Source organism: Drosophila suzukii, chromosome 3 (assembly GCF_043229965.1).
Source record: "Drosophila suzukii chromosome 3, CBGP_Dsuzu_IsoJpt1.0, whole genome shotgun sequence".
NCBI classification, from domain to species: Eukaryota; Metazoa; Arthropoda; class Insecta; order Diptera; family Drosophilidae; genus Drosophila; species Drosophila suzukii.
In genome coordinates this window covers 75834073-75853763 of record NC_092082.1, presented here as the reverse complement: position 1 = coordinate 75853763, position 19691 = coordinate 75834073, and the positions used below count along the sequence as shown (strand labels likewise).

At 47.4% G+C, this 19691-nt stretch overlaps 4 protein-coding genes across 10 annotated transcripts in view; 2 read left to right on the top strand and 2 right to left on the bottom strand.

Moving 5' to 3' along the window:
* mld (molting defective) overlaps window positions 1-7831 on the top strand; it is a 36395-nt gene extending 28564 nt beyond the window's left edge. For 2 of the 5 annotated variants that reach the window (XM_036818121.3, XM_036818122.3), the window contains exons 3-7: window positions 97-4195; window positions 4263-4328; window positions 4462-5193; window positions 6226-6366; window positions 6860-7831. In XM_036818121.3, coding sequence (XP_036674016.3) covers window positions 97-4195; window positions 4263-4328; window positions 4462-5193; window positions 6226-6366; window positions 6860-7113 — 5292 coding nt within the window. In that variant the 3' untranslated portion in view covers window positions 7114-7831. The remainder of the gene's footprint in view (window positions 1-96; window positions 4196-4262; window positions 4329-4461; window positions 5194-6225; window positions 6367-6859) is intronic. The other 3 variants (XM_036818123.3, XM_036818124.3, XM_036818125.3) reach the window with 3 other exon arrangements.
* Syx18 (syntaxin 18) lies at window positions 7744-9933 on the bottom strand. The gene is made up of 2 exons (XM_036818130.3): window positions 8839-9933; window positions 7744-8063 (listed from the first exon to the last, which is right to left on the bottom strand). The coding sequence occupies exons 1-2, from the start codon at window positions 9835-9837 to the stop codon at window positions 7875-7877; spliced, it is 1188 nt and encodes a 395-aa protein (XP_036674025.2). The 5' UTR covers window positions 9838-9933; the 3' UTR covers window positions 7744-7874.
* A 78-nt stretch (window positions 9934-10011) lies between these two features.
* Window positions 10012-19615, top strand: atl (atlastin GTPase). Of its 3 annotated transcripts, none has more exons than XM_036818127.3 (5): window positions 10012-10167; window positions 16915-17241; window positions 17302-18515; window positions 18702-18768; window positions 18827-19615. In XM_036818127.3, the coding sequence occupies exons 2-5, from the start codon at window positions 17047-17049 to the stop codon at window positions 18977-18979; spliced, it is 1629 nt and encodes a 542-aa protein (XP_036674022.1). In that variant the 5' UTR covers window positions 10012-10167; window positions 16915-17046; the 3' UTR covers window positions 18980-19615. The 3 variants fall into 3 exon arrangements, with proteins under 3 accessions (XP_036674022.1, XP_036674024.1, XP_036674023.1); XM_036818129.3 differs by lacking the exon at window positions 10012-10167 and adding an exon at window positions 11267-11288; XM_036818128.3 differs by lacking the exon at window positions 10012-10167 and adding an exon at window positions 15544-15722.
* Window positions 11477-15051, bottom strand: Wsck (tyrosine-protein kinase Wsck). The gene is made up of 3 exons (XM_036818126.3): window positions 14058-15051; window positions 13638-13994; window positions 11477-13377 (listed from the first exon to the last, which is right to left on the bottom strand). The coding sequence occupies exons 1-3, from the start codon at window positions 14787-14789 to the stop codon at window positions 12091-12093; spliced, it is 2376 nt and encodes a 791-aa protein (XP_036674021.3). The 5' UTR covers window positions 14790-15051; the 3' UTR covers window positions 11477-12090.
* Window positions 19616-19691: the final 76 nt, after the last annotated feature.

Sequence of the window (19691 nt, the reverse complement as noted above, 5' to 3'; positions counted from 1 at the left end):
CAAATCATTCAGCACCCAAAATGACATTTTAAATGCCAACAATGATTTATTCCATCGAATCGAATATTTATTTTTTTCCCTCTCTTTCACTTCCAGATAAATCGCGACGATGGACTGCCGCAAGAAATCTGCCGGCAGTGCATGGCCCAGTTTTTGATGGTGGCCAAGTTCCGCCGGAAATGTGTACGGATGCAACAGCGCCTGCAGGACTTTGCCCAGGAGATATCCGACCGCCAGACGGCCAGACAAGCGAAGCGTCAGCAAAAAGTCCAAAAGAATAGTCAGAGTCAGGACGGTGAGGCCTTCACATCCACATCCACATTCACATCCACATCGACATTCAGCGGGGAACCCCTGACCAACGTGCCAGTGCGAAAGCGCCGTATGGTATCGGAATCCGATTCCGGAGAATCGGCGTTAGCAGCTGTTGCAGTGAAGCAGGTGCGCATGGAATCGGAGGATTTACCACCACCCAAGCCGAGTCCAGTGCCACTTCGACTTCGCAAATATCGCACCTTCTCCATTGGCTGTGAAATGGAGCGTCCCTCCATCGATGCCAGCAGCATGCCCTGGAAGACGAAGGCGGCCCGCAAGCAACTTTCGGAGACCTGGTCATCGTCCCGCTGCTCCCCGGAGCTCCTCACCTCCTCGCCATCGCGCCAACGCAGCAGCACCAGCAGCAGTGAGCACACAAGCGACCTGTCCGTGGGTCCATGTTGTGGCTTCGAGAGCGACAGCAATCCCTCCTCCTCAACCACCTTCAATGCAGCACCGAGGAACATCGGTATTGTGGTGAGGTCCCCCCCGAAGGCAAAACCCTCGTCGCCAGTCAATGATTTATTGCCCCGCAGGGGTCGGCGTCCGAGGAATGCGCCGATATACCATCCCCCCAAACGACAACGACGATCGCTGGTTAGAAGGGAGCCGTTGAAGCGAAAAGTTATGACAGAACAAGTTAACGCAGAGAAAAGAAAGTCTGATCAAAATGATATTTATCCGCCGGAACCGAAGGTGGAGAACATGGCCCCATCCTGCGATGAGGCCATCGACAGCACATCCGATGCACCAAAGGAATTGCCATCGAATGTGGTCCAAGAGGAGTGTAATCCAATTAATTCAAACAAAGTTTGTGGTGATATAAACCAGGTTGAAAAGGAGAAGGAAATCACATCGAATGGTTTGATAGAGAGTTCCAACCAGGTGCGGGCTATCGAAGAGGATACAGCCCCCAATGGCTTGGTTGAGGAAAAGGTTCAAGTCCAAGTAGAACTACCTAAAGCTGATCTAACTGTCGTCAGACATCCTTGTACTGATGAAAATGACGAAATTACTGGAACCTACCGGGAGTTACTGGAACAGTTTGAAGCCACCACCGCTCCCCAAGAATATGCTTCAGATGATCTCCCCATTAAAGAGGAAATCCAATCCATATTGAATGTCATCCAAGCAGAAGCTGATCTAGTGCAGTCCGGGGAACTGACCTCATCCACGGAACCCAGTGAATTGCAACCGCAAATTGTTGAGCAGCTGGTAACTGTGGACCAGCAACCATTAGCTATGGAACAGCAGGAATCCATGGAGCAACCGGTGAAATCTGTAGACCAACCTGACTCAGTGGAGCAACCGGAGATCATAGTGAGCATACCGCTGGAGGCCCTTGACGAGAATCTACAGCGTCGCCTTTGCTTGGATCCCGAAACAGAGGAGTCGCTGAATCGCGAATCTGACACGCCCAAGGAGCTGCCCGTGCAGCCCGATGACGTCAACAACAATGAGAACGATGAAAATTTTTGCCAGAGTGCTACAGCAGATAGCTTCAATTCTGCTGTGGCACTCCGAACCCATCAAATTGAAGCATTACCACCGGGGAACACGGAATCGGACGCGGATGAGGTGCCGGTGGTGCGATCTGGACCAACCCCCATGGATTTTATGGCCGAGTTTGCCAAGCATTGTGCAAACGGCGTTGAGCAGCTGAAGGCCACCACTCCAGTGGCATCGCCCACACCCTCGGACCTTCTGCCCCTTAACGATCTGGATGCTAAGCAGAAACTAGAAGTGGAGATGAACGACGTCGAGAACACTCTTAATGGCATCCTCAACGAGATGCAGGACCAGCACATGTACACACCGACTTGTGCCCACATTGATGAGTTTCTCACTCCCGCCGATTATGCTCCAATGACGGAGCAAGAGACGTCCGTTTCATCGCCGCCCAATCCTTTCGAGCAGAGTCCACGTGCCGAACCGGAGGCCAAACCCAATGCCTCCGATGATCCCTTCGATAACAGCAACTTCAGCAGCGAACTGATTGGCTTCCAAAACGACATTCCCTGCTTTGAGAATATTGAAACCACTACAGAACAGGGACAGAACCTGCATTTGGAGCTTACTCAGTTCCTAAGGGATCTTCAGCCGGCACAGCCAAATCAGCAGCTCGGGGAGCAATGCACCAAGACCCAAGTTGAGACACATGAGACCGTCCAGATGCAAGTCCAAGCCTCCAACCTCCAAATGCAACATGATATTCATTCTCAAAATGAGTCTGCCGATCCTTCTCCGAACGAATCTCCCATATCATCACCTCAAGTCGGGTCCCAAATTGAAATACAGATGGAACCTGAAATTGAGAATCAGCTGCAACACGAAATCCTGACAGTGCAGAGTCCACAACAAAATCATCCTGAAGTACAATCTCATGACCAATCTCAGATCCCACCGCAGATAGATCCTCATATTCAAGTCCAAAACCATCGAGAGCAAACTTTACAAATCGTGCCGCATGGCCAGCAACAAGTGGTTGCTCAAGTGCATCCCCAGATGCAGCTTCAGTCCCAGATAGTGCCACATGTCCAGACGCGGGGCACGACGACGACAGTCACCTACGAGCAGATCTATCAGCAGCACATTGTCCAGCAGACGGTGCAGCAATCCCACAACAAGATGCAGGTCATCTCGCTGCCCTCGGGAGGATCGGAAAGAAGGCAGTGGAAGACACAGCAGTCGCAACAGCAGCAGCAGCTCCAGTGGTCAACGGTGGGCGGACTGGAGGCCATTAAGAGTGCCCCCGTCGAGAGTGTTTCACCCACAACCACAACATACTACATCAGTGCCGGCGATCTGTATCCGCAACAGGGTGAAACTTACACTATGCTGCAGCCGGCACCCAAAGACAGCTACATGATCGAGCACGTGAATCACCAACACCAGCAGCAACATCGTCAGCAGCAGCATCACCAGCAGCAAATTCAACTGGCCCAACAGCAACATCACCAGGCGCAGCAACAACCGATTATGATACTCATCCAGCAACAAGATGTTCAGAAACCGGTGGCCTCAGCCAGCAATCCTCGACAGGCACCAATGCACGCCTACAGAAACGATATCCATCAACTCCAAAACACGCAACACCAACAGGTACGGCAGCAATATTACCGTCAGCAGCAATATCAGCCGCAGCAGGGAACGCAGCAGCAACAGTCGCAACAAAGTCGAGTCGTACAAAGCCACCCAGTATTGGGAATGCCGGGAGCCACTTCTATTTCCACCAAAGTGACTCCTATTCCCGCCACAACGCCCAAGGGCAGGGCCCTAACGCTCAAGTGTCGCTTCTGCCACAACGGACCGCGATTCTCCAGCAGCCTGGAGTACAGCCGACATATCATCGATCTGCATCCGGCGGTGGCGCCATTCAACTGTCCACACTGTCCTCTCGCATTTGCCGGCCGGACCAAGCGCTCTCAGCACATCCTTAGCCACCATGTGGTGCAGCAGTATCAATGCGGCCAATGCTCTCAGGTGTTCCCGGCCCAGAAGGCTCTGGACATTCACATCCAGCGTTTCCACATGCAACTGAAGACAGAACCTCTGGGTGCCGTGAGTGTGGAGGACGTTCAGCTGGAGATCACCGGAGATCGGAGGCGGGGTAGGCCGTATAAACCGAGGTTGCAGCAACAGCAGCATCAGCTGCAACCACAGCATCAGCTACAAGCGCTACAGCAGCAGCAGCAACAACAACAACAACAACAACAACATCAACAACATCAACAACAGCAGCAGCAGCAACAAGAGCAACAGCAACAGGAGCAGCAACAACTGCAGCAGTTACAATCGCAGCAGCAGCAACAACATTCGTTGCAAGTGCAGCATCCACAGCAACAACCGATAATGCAGCCGCAATCGCCCCATCCATCAAGTGAGTTTCTTGTTTTCTTATACTTTCACCGAAACAATCTCTTATTACGCCAAAAACTTATGCACAGCAATGGAAATCCAGGCCAGCCCAACAACGCCACGAAAGATTCTCTGCTGTCCAGATTGCGAAGACTGTAAGTTGAATGGAATAGTGGTATAAACACTTAGCTGCCCCATAACCATGACCAAACAACTTGCAGCCAAGCGATTTATACGATATAAATTGGTTCCGATCTAAAACTTTTACCCTTTTCCCACCCGTTGCAGGCACTTCCGGCCACAGCCACGGCCACGAGATGTGCGAGGAGCAGGCGGCACTGCAAGCTCCACCAACGGTGCTCACTCCGCCCTCGACCATCGTCTCGGCTCCGTCGCCGCAGCCCATGATGTACTCGCAGCACATAACCATGCCGTCACCGGAACAATCCGAGCCAGATTCCACGACCACGTTGAGACAGTACCGCAAACGTGGCGTGATCGTTGGGCCACAGGGTCCGCTGCATTTGGCCACACCAGTGGCCTCACCCTCGCCGTCGTCGTCACCCTCCTCGTCGACGGTGGACCATGCGCCGCCAGCCTCCCCGGCGCCGCCCGCTTCTCCGGCACCGCCTCCATCGCCAGCCCCACCCACGGTGCAGATGAACGAGTTGCGAGCGTGCCACCAGTGTCTGTACTGCGAGGAGCGATTCTCCAATGAGATTGCTTTGAAGAAGCACCATCAGCTGGCGCACGGAGCCCAGACAACGATGCCTTTCGTGTGCACCATATGCAAGCGTGGATATCGCATGCGAACGGCTCTGCACCGACACATGGAGTCGCACGATGTGGAGGGACGACCATATGAGTGCAACATTTGTCGCGTGCGTTTCCCACGACCATCGCAGCTGACGCTGCACAAGATCACGGTGCACTTACTCTCGAAACCGCATACCTGCGACGAGTGCGGCAAACAGTTTGGGACGGAGAGTGCCCTGAAGACGCACATCAAGTTCCATGGAGGTAAGTTTCGGTGGGCGAATCGGAAGCTTCATTAAAGGGTTTTTGTGTTGCCTAGCGTTTAACCTACCGTGTACTAATCCCCCATTCATTTAGTCTTAGTGCTTTTCTGTCGTAGCTTGAATTATAAGCCTCTTACTAATCCTCCATCAATTGTTGTCGTTATATATTGTTGTACCACCTACTGTATACAGTTTATTCAACCGTGGTTATGTGTTTCAAAGGTATGACAACCATGAACGATTCGCTTTCGTCTCGAGAATACCAATATCGATTTATGGTATGGGTATTCCGAATGCTTTGGCATGAAATAACACAGCTTGATACTTATGCTCTTAGCCATAAGTTAAAATAAATTGTTTATGATTTTAAGCATGCTGCCTGTGGGTGTCCATGTCAAGATAAAATGAAAACAAGTCCCCAAAACGCTTGGTAGTTGTGTACCCGGTCAAACGACTTGCAAGAATTTGTATAAAAGCTAATCACCCAGTGGTATGAACTCTGATAATTACCCACTGATATTTGCCAGCTCCAACCTCGAGCTTTCCTAATCATTGACAATTAGCCCTGCCCTTTGTTATTAATCCGATGACCCGAACACTTATCTGTATTCATTTGCTACAAGTATGGTAGAAGTGCGTTCCCTAACACGTGGGAATTTCTAAGAAAAAGGGTAATAATTACATTCCATTGAATAAACATTTGTAAGCTGTATATTAATTGCTTTACTTTTGCTTTCCCCCCCACTTAATGCAATGGGATTAATTTATATTGCTGAAACAGCAACATTTCCTACAGTTTTGCAACGCACTTTCAACCCCCCGAACATTTCTCAATCGATGTGTTTTATGTTGGTTGTCCGTTCCGCGAGGTAGTGAAATCTGTAGTTTACCACATTCGCTTGCGATGAGTGTTTTATTTACGCTATCTGTCTGTTGGCTCGAGATCAAAATGTGTGAATCCTAATTGCTAAAACACAAACCGATCCGAATATGCAGATACGATACAAAGGCCAACGAAATTGTATTTTTCCAGAGCTCGGTTACCAGTGCGACGGGTGCGATCGGACATTCGAGTATCTGAAAGAATTGCGCAAGCATCGACGCACCCACAGCGAGATGTTTTACAAATGCAAGTTTTGCCCCAGCTCCTTTGTGCGATTCACGGGTTATCGGGGTAAAGTCTCTTGTCAAAAAATGGTCTTGTGTTGCCAACATTGTTAATCGGTTATTGAAAATAACTGAAATACTCGAAGGTATAACTAATGAGGTCATTAAAAAGTGTCAATGGGGCTCAAGCTGTTACTCGGATATGAATTATTGGCACCCACCCATAAATTACTAACTGGTTCCATATCAGTAACATTTTAATGCCCAATTAATAGATAATAATATCTCCTAGCTGTCTAAATGTTGTAATGTCTACTGTCTTTGTAATCTACTAATCTAATCTAGTATCGACAAAGTTGGCAATACTATCCATAACCAAATAATGATACCGGTATTTTCAAGTTTATCGAGATAAACTGGAGTACAGATTGTTATATGTCCAGTGCCGGCTTTTTTTCTGCATGGTCTATGATAAAATGCACCTGTTGCTTTAGAAATAAAGCCACTTAATAGAGCGAGTAAGCCATGTACTAACTAATTTCTGTCTTCATTTGATTTAGCCCACATGAAGACCCATTTGCCACTGGGCGTATTTATCACCGAGGAAGTCGCATCAAAGTCACCCAGCAACAATAATAGCACCACGAGCAGTGATAAGGTGCTGGATCCATCCACAACACCCTTCGAGGAGACCCCTTTGACGCCAATGAGCAGCGGTGGACACGTGTACAACAGCCCCGATGAATACCCCAATTCGGTGGAAAGCTGTGCTGGCAACAGCCTGGCTTTGGATACGATTGCCACAACGCCATAACCCAGGGGGCCGGATTATTATTTAGTTTTCAACGCTTTAGTTATAAGAACTCACGAGCAACCTAGCCAAATAATAACGGCGCCTTCCTACACTATCACCACATTCTGTGGCAAATAGCTTCCATTCTTCCCATTGGAGAGCCAAACAATAAATAGCTCTAATTAACAAAAAAAAAAAGGAAAGAAAAGAACCAGCAGACTGCATTGAATGCAATCCAATATTGCACTAAAAATACACTACCTAGCGACTAAGCCAAGGATGATACACTCCCTCAGACACAAATCTTAAGGCTAAAAATTATTAGACCGTAAGATAGTTAGAATATAGACATTCATGCAATGAAACCAACTGAAATAAGCAAAGGTTAGCTTTAGGCCATAGACATATATAAATATGAATATATATATTGCTGATTTCCGTTCCCAGTTAGACTTATTTTTCGAAGAGCGTTTAATGAAAATGATAGGACTAAGGACCTAGATCTAAACAATGTACCAAGCAGCACTAAAAAAATTAGTTTTAAACATTTTGGTATATCATTTAAACATACTATTGAGACGTGAAAGCCAGCTCAAATCGATTTTAGTTTCACATTGTTGTACGTCGTTTCATTGGAATGAAACAAGGCAGTTTTGAATAGCCTATACAATTATTTTCCTTTTATTTATAAATTATGTAATAAACAATTATGCTCTTAGTGCGATCCAACGATAACAAACATGTTTGCCTTTTTGATGTTAACATAAATTTTGGGGTTTCACTTAATCGTAGTACCAGTCCAAGAAAAGCAGGGAGAACGACATGACCAGCAGGAAGAACAGCGACCACACGCGAAGGCCAGCATTCCTTTGGGTGGCCTGGCGGATTTGCTCGTTGGCATCCTTGACATTTTCTGTGGTGCCCACGACGGCACTGACAATCCTGTCGATATTGTGCTGTTGCATGGCGACCTAAAAATGGGGATTTTAAGAGGATTAAAGACGATTAAAACGAGGTTCCATATGGGAGTAGTTGCTAATTAATTGCATGCTAATCAGGAGCCGACTTATATTACGCAATCGTGGCGGATGTAGGAGTCAGCAAGGGGATTATTTCGTGGACCAATTAATATTTTTGATTGAAGGATTAACTGCACGACACGGACAGCCACTCAAATGGGAAATAATCTTGACAATAAGGAACGCTTAGTTCTCATTATACAAACATAACCCACTATCACTACTAAACCTAACCAATCAACATAAAATAAAGTAAATATATGCGCAGTTTCGTATGTCTTATAAGTTTCTAAGAAAAGTAAATAAAGTACAAACCATATATGTTTCACAATATTTTGCTTATACTTTGAGGGATTGCTAAAGGAATACGTTGGCTGTTGTATATTAATTTTTGATGAACGCAAGCCTTAAGCGGAGATTGAGGAAGTGGACCTTGCTCACAAGATTTAGATAGCTCATTTCTCAATGTGCTGTTAACTTTTGTAATTAAGACTAGAAAAGGAACAACTTAATGGAGGAAATGTTCTTGTTAAATTGGTCAGTTCACGAAATGAAACTGGCAATGAAAAGTTCGCCCTCGGGCTTGTTAAATCGGGTTTGTCACGGAATCGTGGGAAAAGACTATGAATTACAATTGAAAATAACTTCCTCTGACTGGTGTCAAACAAGAACCTTAACAAGACATTGAAAAATCTGTCCTTAGTGTCTTATGGTAGTACCATCTCACCTTCTCGGTAAATATGTCCTGCAGCTGGGCAATGTCCACGACGTTTTTCTCAATCTGCTCCACCTCCTCGGAGACGCCCTGGAGGAAGTTGTAGATGTGCACGTTCTCCGCTTCGAACAGCTGCACATCCTCGGCACTGAGGGGATCTTCATCGTCGGCCTCCTGCTGTTTCTGCAGCTCCTCGTCCAGAGCCACCTTGGAGGACGAGTCGTTTAGGGCCGGTTTATTGTGCTTGCTCCGCTTGCGCGTGCGCGGTTTGTGTTGGCTGACCTGGGCGGTGTCCTTCTCCTCCTGCCCATCGTGGTCGTCCACCTCGGCCTCTTCCTCGTCCTCCTCCCAGTCGCCCCAGCCATCGTTGTTCCAGTCATTGTCGGCAGAGTCATTGGCGTGACCATTTGCCGAAGGAGAAGCCTCAGTGGCTTCGCTCTCATCATTGCTGACCTGGCGCCTGCCCAGCTTGCCACTGTTGCTGCCCGCCGGACGCACTGGGATCTTCTTTTTGTCCGCCGCCAGCTTAAGGAGCCTGTAGGTCTCCAGCTCGTGCTGCACCCTGTACTTCTTCTGGTCCAGATAGATGTGCTCCACACTGTGCAGATAGCTGACCAGCAGGTCCAGCACGGCGTCGATGTGCTGACGCTCCTGGGGCTTCCGCTTAACGCCCTTCCAGTCGCTGCGCATCTTGGCCAGGTGCGTCGTGTAGAAGCTGACGAACTTCTCCGACTCGCGGTCAATCAGATCCCGTTGGGCGTCGGTCATGTGGGCGGCGGACTTCAGGTGCTGGCCAATGCGCATGTAGGCGGTCCGGTTCTCGATCAGCACATTGCGCAGAGCAGTGATCTTGTTGCATACCTCCTTGGCCTCCCTGGCGAAGTCGTCCTTTGGCCCAGTGGGTGCAGTTTTGGCGCTGGCCGCCGCTGGTTTCACCTTGCCGGCCAGCTCGGCCTTGCGCTGGAGGCGCACCGTCATTACGCTGGCCTTAAAGCTCTGGGTGATGTCCATGGTTATTTGTTATTCCTAATATAAAACAATTAAACTTTTAAATCCACATCATCGGTCCAGCGCAGAGTGACCGTTCGTTTGATGTGTCAGTGAGATGGCAATCTAGCTAGCGCATACAATAGCTAAGCTAGCTATTTCGCTATAGACATGTTATCGATAAGCTTTTCAGGGCTGGCTAATCTGCTTTTTTTTCATCTTTGTGATTTCCCGCCCAACCGCGAACGGCCACACCATTGACAGAGCACAAACAAAATACGTACTTTTCTGCTACCAAAGTGTCCATAAATCGAGCGCAGAGGAGCCAGTGTCCGATGTAAATGGTTAAATAAAGTGAGTAACAATGGCCCACCGACAATTCGCATTATTTGCGCAGTTAGCTGCCGTTTCGTAGTGTGCGTGTTAGCCTCTGGCAAAGTGTGCGTTGGTGTGCGTGTGTGAGCAACCAGTTTCCTTGGATTCCGATTCCAATTCCTCATCATCTCCATGTGTGTATGCAACAAAAACAATAACAATTTGCCCAGGCGAAGGCAAAACACTCGAAAGTTGGCCAGTTCCGGAAGATCATCAGCAGAAGCACCCAAATTCCCCAATTCCGATTACGTTGGCCAGCCAGTCGAACAGCCAGCTAGCTTGATTTATTAATAATTATTGCCCATTTGCGGGGAATGTATACACATTTCGGTGACTTCAATTGTTCGTCGTCATTCACCTTGAATTCTGTGGGTAAGCGTCCAAAAGTCGCTATGGATATTGTTACGCTTCACTTGCGCTATATACTCTATGAGAAAGTATATTTAATATGCGTATAAGCCATGTGCTTTGGTTTCAGTAGCCAAATAGTTACACGTCGACAAGACAAGCTATGGCTTATCTTATAGGAAGGATCCGGAGATAAGCTCCCTCAGTCATAAATTTGTATGTGATACGATGGTTATTTTGATGTTTTTACACTTTGTTTTGTATTGGGTAACACCATCTTTTTTTGAAATGTATTTTAAAATATCTAATATATACTTTATTTGATATTTAAAAATAAATACATTCTATTTCTGTTACCTGAAGCAGATTTAACCTTTTCTTTCAATTTAATATCGCCCTCATTTCAGTTTATGGCCCAAACAAATGGAATATTTACATTATATAGTGCCCTACTCTTTCCTATGACTAATAGCATCAAACAGCTTCTCGCCTGCTGCCAAAAATTTCTCTAATTAATTCTTAAACAACATAGCAAACAATAGATGCAGTGCAAGACCTTTAAACTGATTAATCGTCAATTTTGATCCACACACACTTGTACAACACCGCCGTTTATTTTCTATTATTAATTGGTGCTCGCCAGCGATCAAAGTTTCGCATTCGCTCTCTTGATTTCTGTTATTTGCCTTCAGTTTTTGCTTTCGTCTGGTTTGTGCAACATCAGCGGATCAGCGGGGGAATCACAGCGCCTGGTAGGAGGAGATCCATTCGCCATGGATCCCAATTATATTACACAATTTTGACGCCGGGCCTGTCAGTCTCTTTATCTTTCGCTCTTTATCGAGCACGTTCGATTGAACTTTGCTTCGCGTGGGGAAAGTCATTTCACTTGTTTAGGGCTGTAGATTAGCTATAGCTACCTTATAGATATGATCAGCTGTGACATAGAACACGGTTTTATTTGGCTACAGTATGTAAATATTTACATAGGTAGTTTGTGCAAATCGGTTAAGGTTTTTAAAGAGTAATATAAATGCAGTAGATGTCGGTTAAGAGAGACAAAAAAAATAATGATCTTTCATACTTTTGCTTACTAAAAAATAAAACAAATCATTGTCGGCATACAAAAATTGCAATTCATAAAGCACTTGTAGTAAAACAAGCTTGTACTTCTATATTTTAAGGCCTTTTAAAGGATATACATATACTTTTCAAGATTTTAAGCTAAAAAACTTTTTAAAATGATAAATTAGATTTGAATTCAAGAAAGTTTAAACTTTAAACTGAGATTCCTAACTTAAACTTAGAAATAATAACCGATTCTCGGAGTCACAAAGAAATTAAACGATTAAATTAAATTATTGTGGTCAGTAAATGCTAAAACAATATATTTTCTCTTAGCCAGAACATCATTAACTAATCAATTGCAAGTGAACAAATCTAAAATCAAAATATAGAGACGTGTTCTCTTCACGAGTGACTCATAACCGAAATCTACTGTTTGCGATTGCTGGCTCTCACTGACTAAAGCTAATTATTCTATCCGAATGCACCTCAGCCCATCAGCGCAATCGTTTCCAGCTGCGGCAGGTACGGGGGCAGGGTGTCCAGGCCGCCCACCACTCGATCGAAGCTGAGGGCATGCCGTGGTGAGGTCATCAGCTGACGCACTCCGAAGGCCACGTCCTCACAACTGCTCCGCTCGCTCGGCTCCAGCTGCCAACAGTTGAGCAGAAGTTGGTAGAGATCTCCGAACACGTAGGCTGGTTGTGCGGGACGCACTGCAGCCCGGATGGCTTCAAGGAGCTGTTGGTTGCTGCCCACTGCATTGGCATAGGGAGTGCCTCCCAGGGCGCAACATTCCCAGGCCACGCAGGCTAGTGACCACACATCGGAGCGGGTGGAGTGGTGATGCTGATGACGCAGAACTTCTGGAGCTAGCCATCTGCTGTGGTCCGGCTGCTGGCGACTGGTGTTCATGAACTGAAGCGGTCCAAAGACGCTCAGCTTTAGCTTGGACTCGCCGGTCACGAAGACGCTGTGCGAGCAGAGCTGTCGATGCACCACTTGGCAGCTGGTTAGATAGGTCATGGCACTGGCCAGCTCGTAGATCCACTGCAGCACCAGTTGCTCAGAGAGGGATGTGAGGCGTTGTGAAGGCGCCATCAGGCGACTCTCCACCAATCGCCTCTTAAGGCTGACCCGCTGGTGCTCGAAGATTAAGTAAAACCAATCCGGACTGGCTGACACTCCATAGAAGTCCAGTAAATGCTCTTGGCGCTTCAAGTGGGACAATTGACGCAGCTCCCTCAGCAACTGTGCCTGAGTAGTTCCGTTCAGGTCATCCAGGCAGAGCACGTGCAGACTACAATCCCTCGCAAAATCGTTATTCGAAACCTTTCCTGTTATGATCTCGCCAAATCGTCCATCCCCGATAACATCGTTCACATTAAGCCGGAGGACATTCCTCGGTATCCTCTCGAATCCCTCTACCAACTGTTGCAACTGCTGCTTGAAGTTTTCCGGCGTGTGAGGCACTGGATCGTCCTCCACCAGGTAACCATTGTTCTCCCGCTCGATTATTGGCGTCTGCAGCGTCATCTCGTGGGTATTCCCACCAGTTAATCGTCGTACGCGGCAAGTCTTATACCGCAGATAGAAGTAGGCAATCAGACTGAGAAGGAGGCAGGTGCCGAAGATCACACAGGTGACGGCCAGGGCCACCACCGAGGATTGACCCTTATCGAAGGTGGCGTAGCTGAAGTCGTCCAGTGAAGTCACGTGCTGATCGTGGGTTCCACGGCTGTACAGCGTCTTGGTCACGCCCTCCAAGGTGCTCACCTAGAAATTAAATAGTTAATTATTTTTCATAAATGGAAAGGTACTAACTGATATTAATTCTCAAACTTTAATATTCTAAATAAATCCATAAAGATTATATTTATGGATTATCTTAAATTGTTCCAAGCAATACTTTGAGAATATTTAGTCATGGGAATTAAGTAAATAGAAAATTGTAAGCTCAAAAGTTTCAAGTGACAAGTGTTTTTATGCTATAAAACTCTGCAGTAGTTGCCCCTGAAAACGAATGCATTACTCACCACTCCGAGACTGATGTGGACATGTGCGTTAGGCTGATCCAAGGGCTTATTGCTGAATCGCCCGTATCGCTTGCCATCGCCCACCACAAAGTGGCGGGTGCGGTTGTCCTCCGGTCGGTCGTATTCCAACTCGGCGGCTATGTAGTATGGAACTCCGTCCTGTTGAGCCTGCTGCCAGCTGCCCAGGAGCTGTGAATCGAATGGTTGGCTTAGGGCGTTGTCGACATATTCCACGATGATGAGCAGTTTGCTCAGCGGTCCGTTGTCATTCCGGATGGGCGAAAGCTCTATTGTGACAGTGCGATCAGTGCGGCTGAGGATTTTGGGTTGTGCTGGAGCGGGGCTGGGCTGACCCACCTGAAAAGTGGAACAGTGAAGAGTTGGTTAGGACTGTTAATGAGGTATCTCAGCAGTGCCCACCTGTGTGTTGGCTTCTATGGATGCCTGACCACATTCAGATTGCCCTGCTTGTGGATCCTGGCAAATAGCTCTCACGGAGATATTGTACAGAGTGGCGGGATGCAGATCCGTGAGCTCAAATTGGGTTTCCGTCTTCTGCACCATAAACTCTGGTTGCGGGAAGGCGGGCAGCGAGGAGTAGGTCCTTAGAACCTCAGCTCGAATCAGGAAATTGTCCAATAGTTGGTTGGGCAGGACTGCCTCTGCGCCACCGGCCAGGAGGAGTTTCCTGGCTTCGTATGCATCCCAGTTGAGGGTAAGACTGTTCTCTGTTTTGTTAGATATCCTAAGATGATGAGGAGCCGGCTGTTTGGTCAGTGTGGTGGAGTAATACGAGTGGACACCGACTCCGCCGCAATACTGCGCCTTGTTGGCCAGGCAGCGGGTGTTACACAGCTGCTCGTCCTGCTGTTCCTGCGGCTCGAGGATATTGGCACAGAAGCACTTCTCGGAGGCCAGGACAGCATAGAGGTGTCCCTGGTGCTCGCAGATTTCGATGCAGGTCTGTGGGGTTTTGGAGTACACCGATTCATGGAGCAGATCTGTTCGCGCCGTATAGCAACCGACGTAGTAGTAGGCAGGCGACTCCTGGGGGGCAGGTGCTCCTCCTGGAAGGGCCAAACACATGGCCACGAGGCAGCTGGAAAGCCAATTCGAAATGGGGCGGTGTCCGCTTCTTGAACCACCTGCCATGGCTTGCAAATTTCGAATGAACAGTTCCTGCACGCCGGATGGCTGATATCCGCCTGGGGTTTTAGGTTTTTTTTTTGTTTTTTGGTGGGACAACCAATTAAACACTTTTTCACGGGCAGCCAATTTAGGCAAATTGAAAACTTTTATTCTTTTTCCCCGCTCAACATTTTCCAAGCGCTTCTGCTTCTTCTTTTTGTTCCACTGCTGTTCTGTTATTGAGTGCCAGCCAGTGTTTTTGTTGCTCTCGGCAACCGCGTTTCCAGTTGACTAATCGCTCTGCCGACGTCGACGCGGGCCGCACAACTGTTGCTGTTACCTTCCAACACCTTTGTTTACATCGCTTGTTAATGGAAAGTAGCGCAAGAGCAAGCGAGACAGCTGATATCTCTTGCGATCGACGGGCTAGCTAGCTGCACTGCTCACGCACCTGCTGGACAAGCCTAGCTCGGGACGGCATTGCCAGGTGTAATTTTGTTCATCAAATTTGAAATGTCTGATTCAGCGCGCCAAAGCAGCAAATGTAAATGTTGCACTTAATTAAGTGGCAATGTGTTAATTGGACAGACGCGATTTCGCTAACGTTGCAGCTGCTGCGGCACCAATTGCAATCCCCACTCGGCACTCCACCGCCAGTCCCCCCATTTTGCCATGTGGCCAACAAGAAAGAAAGAGATACGATCGGTAAAGAGAGAGGTCCGCTCTCTTTCCACCATTCCATTGAGCAGCCAATCCATCGGTGACTTGCGTGTTGTGTTGTTGCTGCAGTTTGGTTCGGTTGACAGTCGCGCTGGTCGTGTATTTTATTCAAATTCCCATTCCGCATCCGAATCAGATTCAATTAGGACCCAGCATAACTTTTATTTGGGCAATATAATCGCGTATCTCGACTGGCATAATTCCCCGATCCCATCTGATCACCTTGTTGTTGTTGAGGTATGCTCTCTTTGTTTTGGCTGCGCTTTCAATTAGAATTCAAGTGGTCAACTGCGTAGCGCGACAAAAGTTGTCGACGTCATCAAGGCGCTGCAAACGAAATTAATTTTAATGTGCTCCGTACGTTCACGTTCAAACATTCAATTGTGCTGAATTCGATTAACCCGATTTGGGAGCCCTTTAAAATATATACATCATTGTTTGGGCTGCTAGATATCTCCCAAATTGTAGTGATTCGGTTACAAAACATAACATAAAGAAAGTTAATAAGGTCAATATTATCAGCTGAAAGACCGGTTTTTCTTCGATTTCTAAACCAACTTTTAATATCTGCAATGATTTAATTTTTTCTAACCCTAGAAAAAGGTTTTGTTAGCAGGTTTAGAGACCGGTTTTTAATGATCGATGTGGTTTTAACCGATATATAAAATATCTCACAATTAGCTTACACCGATAAAAAAGAATCTGAAGCTATTTCAGTCGGCTCTGTTTTCCTCAATTGCCGTTCTTCAAAACAGTTGTTTCCATAAGTGATAAACTTTTGAATTTTACTAATATGTATCTTTCAAATACTTCAGTTGGATACATGTATGTTTATCAATACTCCTAACTTATTTGGTCTTAAATTCTCAATTGATTATATTCATTAAAACCATACAAGTTCTTAAGAATTTATGTAGTGTTGAAGTTATAATGATGATGATTGAAATGATGAGTAATTAATAAGGTTTTTGTTATTTTTCTGCTTGGCTGAGCAAAACATTAAGTGAAGATCTCGCGATCATTTCAATTCTTTCAATTTTCCTGATCACTAATAACATTATTTTCTGCCCACGTACCAAGTACCAGCCCAAAGATACAAAGATACATAGATACATATATCCCACGCACCTGAACAATCCGCTTACATGCTGCCTTTCCCTCGGCTGCCGCTGACATCTTCTGAAATCGCGGAGCAGCGCATGTTTGGGTTTATTTTTGGCCACCTCTCATAATTGCAGGCCTTTCTGTCCGTCGCTAGTGTCTCGTGGCTGTGCCAAAATTAAATGAACTCGCAGAGGCTTGCGCAATTAACCGTTAGCCCAGACTCGCGATTTTCCGCCGTCCGGAAATGGAAAATTCGCTAGAAAAGCATCGCAAACATTTTCTCCGTACATACTTACTTTAGCTGCCTGTTTTTTTGTTTTCGCAGTTGACAAGCCGAAATCCAACAGATTAACAAAATCGGAAAGAATTCCCCCAACGGAGGCAAACACTCAGACACCACCGGAAACACAGAGACACTAGTACAGCGGGATAGCAGGCAAGGATTCCAGACACCAAAATGGGCGGATCGGCAGTGCAGGTTATCAACGCCTCCGCGGAGCACATCTTTGAGCTCAACGAGGAGGCGCTGAGCGAGGTTCTCATGCGGGATGAGGTCAAGGATCGGTTCGTCTGCGTGGTCTCCGTGGCGGGAGCCTTCCGGAAGGGCAAGAGTTTCCTGCTCGACTTCTTTCTGCGCTACATGTACTCAAAGGTGGGTCTTGATATTGAAGTATAGGCAATCCGTACTTAAAATACTTTTTTGTAACCCTAGTATGTGCACCACGATGCAACAGATTGGCTGGGAGACGAATCAGATCCCCTGGAAGGATTCTCCTGGCGCGGCGGATCCGAGCGTGACACCACCGGCATCCTAATGTGGTCCGACATATTCCTGCACGACTATCCCAACGGTGACAAGATAGCCATCATTCTGCTGGACACACAGGGCGCCTTCGATAGCCAGAGCACGGTCCGCGATTGCGCTACCGTTTTTGCGCTGAGCACGATGCTGTCCTCGGTGCAGATCTACAACCTGTCACAGAACATCCAGGAGGACGACCTGCAGCACCTGCAGCTCTTCACCGAGTATGGCCGCCTGGCGCTGGCCGACACCGGCAAGAAGCCGTTCCAGCGCCTGCAGTTCCTCGTTCGCGACTGGAGCTTTCCCTATGAGGCGGAATACGGGGCACTGGGCGGCGACAAGATTCTGAAGCGGCGACTGGAAGTGTCCGACAAACAGCACCCCGAGCTGCAGTCACTGCGTCGTCACATCTCGTCCTGCTTCACAGAGGTGGCCTGCTTCCTGATGCCGCATCCGGGCCTCAACGTGGCCACCAATCCAAAGTTTGACGGCCGATTGAAGGACATCACGCCCGAGTTTAAGAACAGCCTGCGCTCCCTGGTGCCCATGCTGCTGGCACCGGACAATCTGGTCTACAAGGAGATCAGCGGTCAACGAGTGCGGGCCCGCGATCTCATCCAGTACTTCCAGTCGTACATGAACATCTACAAGGGCAACGAGCTGCCCGAGCCGAAGAGCATGCTGGTAGCCACCGCCGAGGCTAACCACTTGACTGCCGTGGCCGCCGCCAAGGAGCTGTACCAACAGCTCATGGAGGAGGTGTGCGGTGGAACGCGGCCGTACTTAAGCACCGCTCACCTGGAGACGGAACACCTGCGGGTGAAGGACAAGGCCCTGTTCCAGTTCGCCACAAAGCGCAAGATGGGCGGCGAGGACTTCACCGAGAAGTTCCGCCTGAAACTGGAAGACGATCTCGAGGAAGTCTTTGCCAACTATCGAGCGCACAACGAGAGCAAGAACATCTTCAAGGCAGCGCGTACCCCGGCTGTGTACTTTGCCTGCGCCGTCATCATGTACATCCTCAGCGGCATCTTCGGATTGGTTGGCCTCTACACGTTCGCCAATTTCTGCAACCTGGTCATGGGTGTGGCGCTGCTGACGCTGGCTTTGTGGGCCTACATTAGGTTGGTTCACTTGTGGATCATAAAAGATCACTAAGCATGACGAGTCTTATACACTATCTTAAAAAGTTAAAATCTTCGTAATAGTCCGAAACCCATCTAAACCCATCGAAAATAATGAATTAATTTATATCCATATATCAATTACTTAAGAGCTTATCCCTTACTGACCCTACTTTTTTATTTCAGGTACAGCGGCGAGCTCAGCGACTTTGGCGGCAAGTTGGATGACTTTGCTACGCTCATGTGGGAGCGGGTAAGGAGCTGGAAATGCAACGAAGATTCGTTGATAATAATCATTCATTCTTTTGCAGTTCATGCGACCCATCTATCACGGTTGCATGGAGAAGGGCATCCAGCATGTGGCCACCCATGCGACCGAAATGGCCGTTGGCGGGGGTGGCGCTGCAGCCTACCGATCCCAAAACTCGGTGAATGCGTCCAATGGCAAGGTGAAGCGCTCATGAGAATACGCCCAAGGAGCGCAGCACAAGACGCAGCAGAAGAAGCAGCAGGTGCCGTCGCAGCCGCCGCCGGCAACAACAACCAACAACAATAATAACAACAACAACAATGTGGCATACAAATCAAACAAGAGCAACAACATTAACGAGGCCGACGGTTTCATCCATAACATCTGGCGCAAGTTCGGCGGCAGCAACGAAGAAAAGGCCAAAGCCACCATCCTTAGTCCAGCGGCCCCAACCTCTTCCCAGGCGCCAAATAGTCGCAAAAAGCGCAAAACGAAGCGCAATTAAGTGTCTATGGACCAATTCGAATGGTTCGAGCCCTTCTCTAGGATCCATTTTTGAAAGGATGAACCCTCCCTCTAATTTGTATAAATCTTTAACTTTCTATAGTGTGTGAGAATCAGAAACACAAACGTATAGCTATTAATTGCCCTAAAAGGAAGTTGTTTTTATATTGCATTAATTGAAGTGTGTGGATGGTCTATATTACGTATACTTAAGAGTAAGTGCATCATTAGTAAGTGGCTCGTGTCTGTTGAAAAGTGAAATTTTAAATTGTTTTTTTACATACGATATGCGTCTGAAACGGATATATGAAATTTAACGCTGTAATATAAAGAAATCGCTAACGAATTTAATTTGTTTAATTTCTCATCTAAGGCGTACTTCCCCCTCACACCTTGCCTGTTCCATATTATCTCATTTTTGG

Coding starts and splice junctions, on each gene's coding strand:
- Syx18 (XM_036818130.3), bottom strand. CDS start 9,837: ATGGACATCACCCAGAGCTTTAAGGCCAGCGTAATGACGGTGCGCCTC. Junction 8,064..8,838: donor AGGACATATTTACCGAGAAG/GTGAGATGGTAC, acceptor CCCCATTTTTAG/GTCGCCATGCAACAGCACAA.
- Wsck (XM_036818126.3), bottom strand. CDS start 14,789: ATGGCAGGTGGTTCAAGAAGCGGACACCGCCCCATTTCGAATTGGCTT. Junction 13,995..14,057: donor CCATAGAAGCCAACACACAG/GTGGGCACTGCT, acceptor TCCACTTTTCAG/GTGGGTCAGCCCAGCCCCGC. Junction 13,378..13,637: donor TCCACATCAGTCTCGGAGTG/GTGAGTAATGCA, acceptor TTTAATTTCTAG/GTGAGCACCTTGGAGGGCGT.
- atl (XM_036818127.3), top strand. CDS start 17,047: ATGGGCGGATCGGCAGTGCAGGTTATCAACGCCTCCGCGGAGCACATC. Junction 18,516..18,701: donor GCTTTGTGGGCCTACATTAG/GTTGGTTCACTT, acceptor TTTTTATTTCAG/GTACAGCGGCGAGCTCAGCG. Junction 18,769..18,826: donor CTACGCTCATGTGGGAGCGG/GTAAGGAGCTGG, acceptor ATTCTTTTGCAG/TTCATGCGACCCATCTATCA.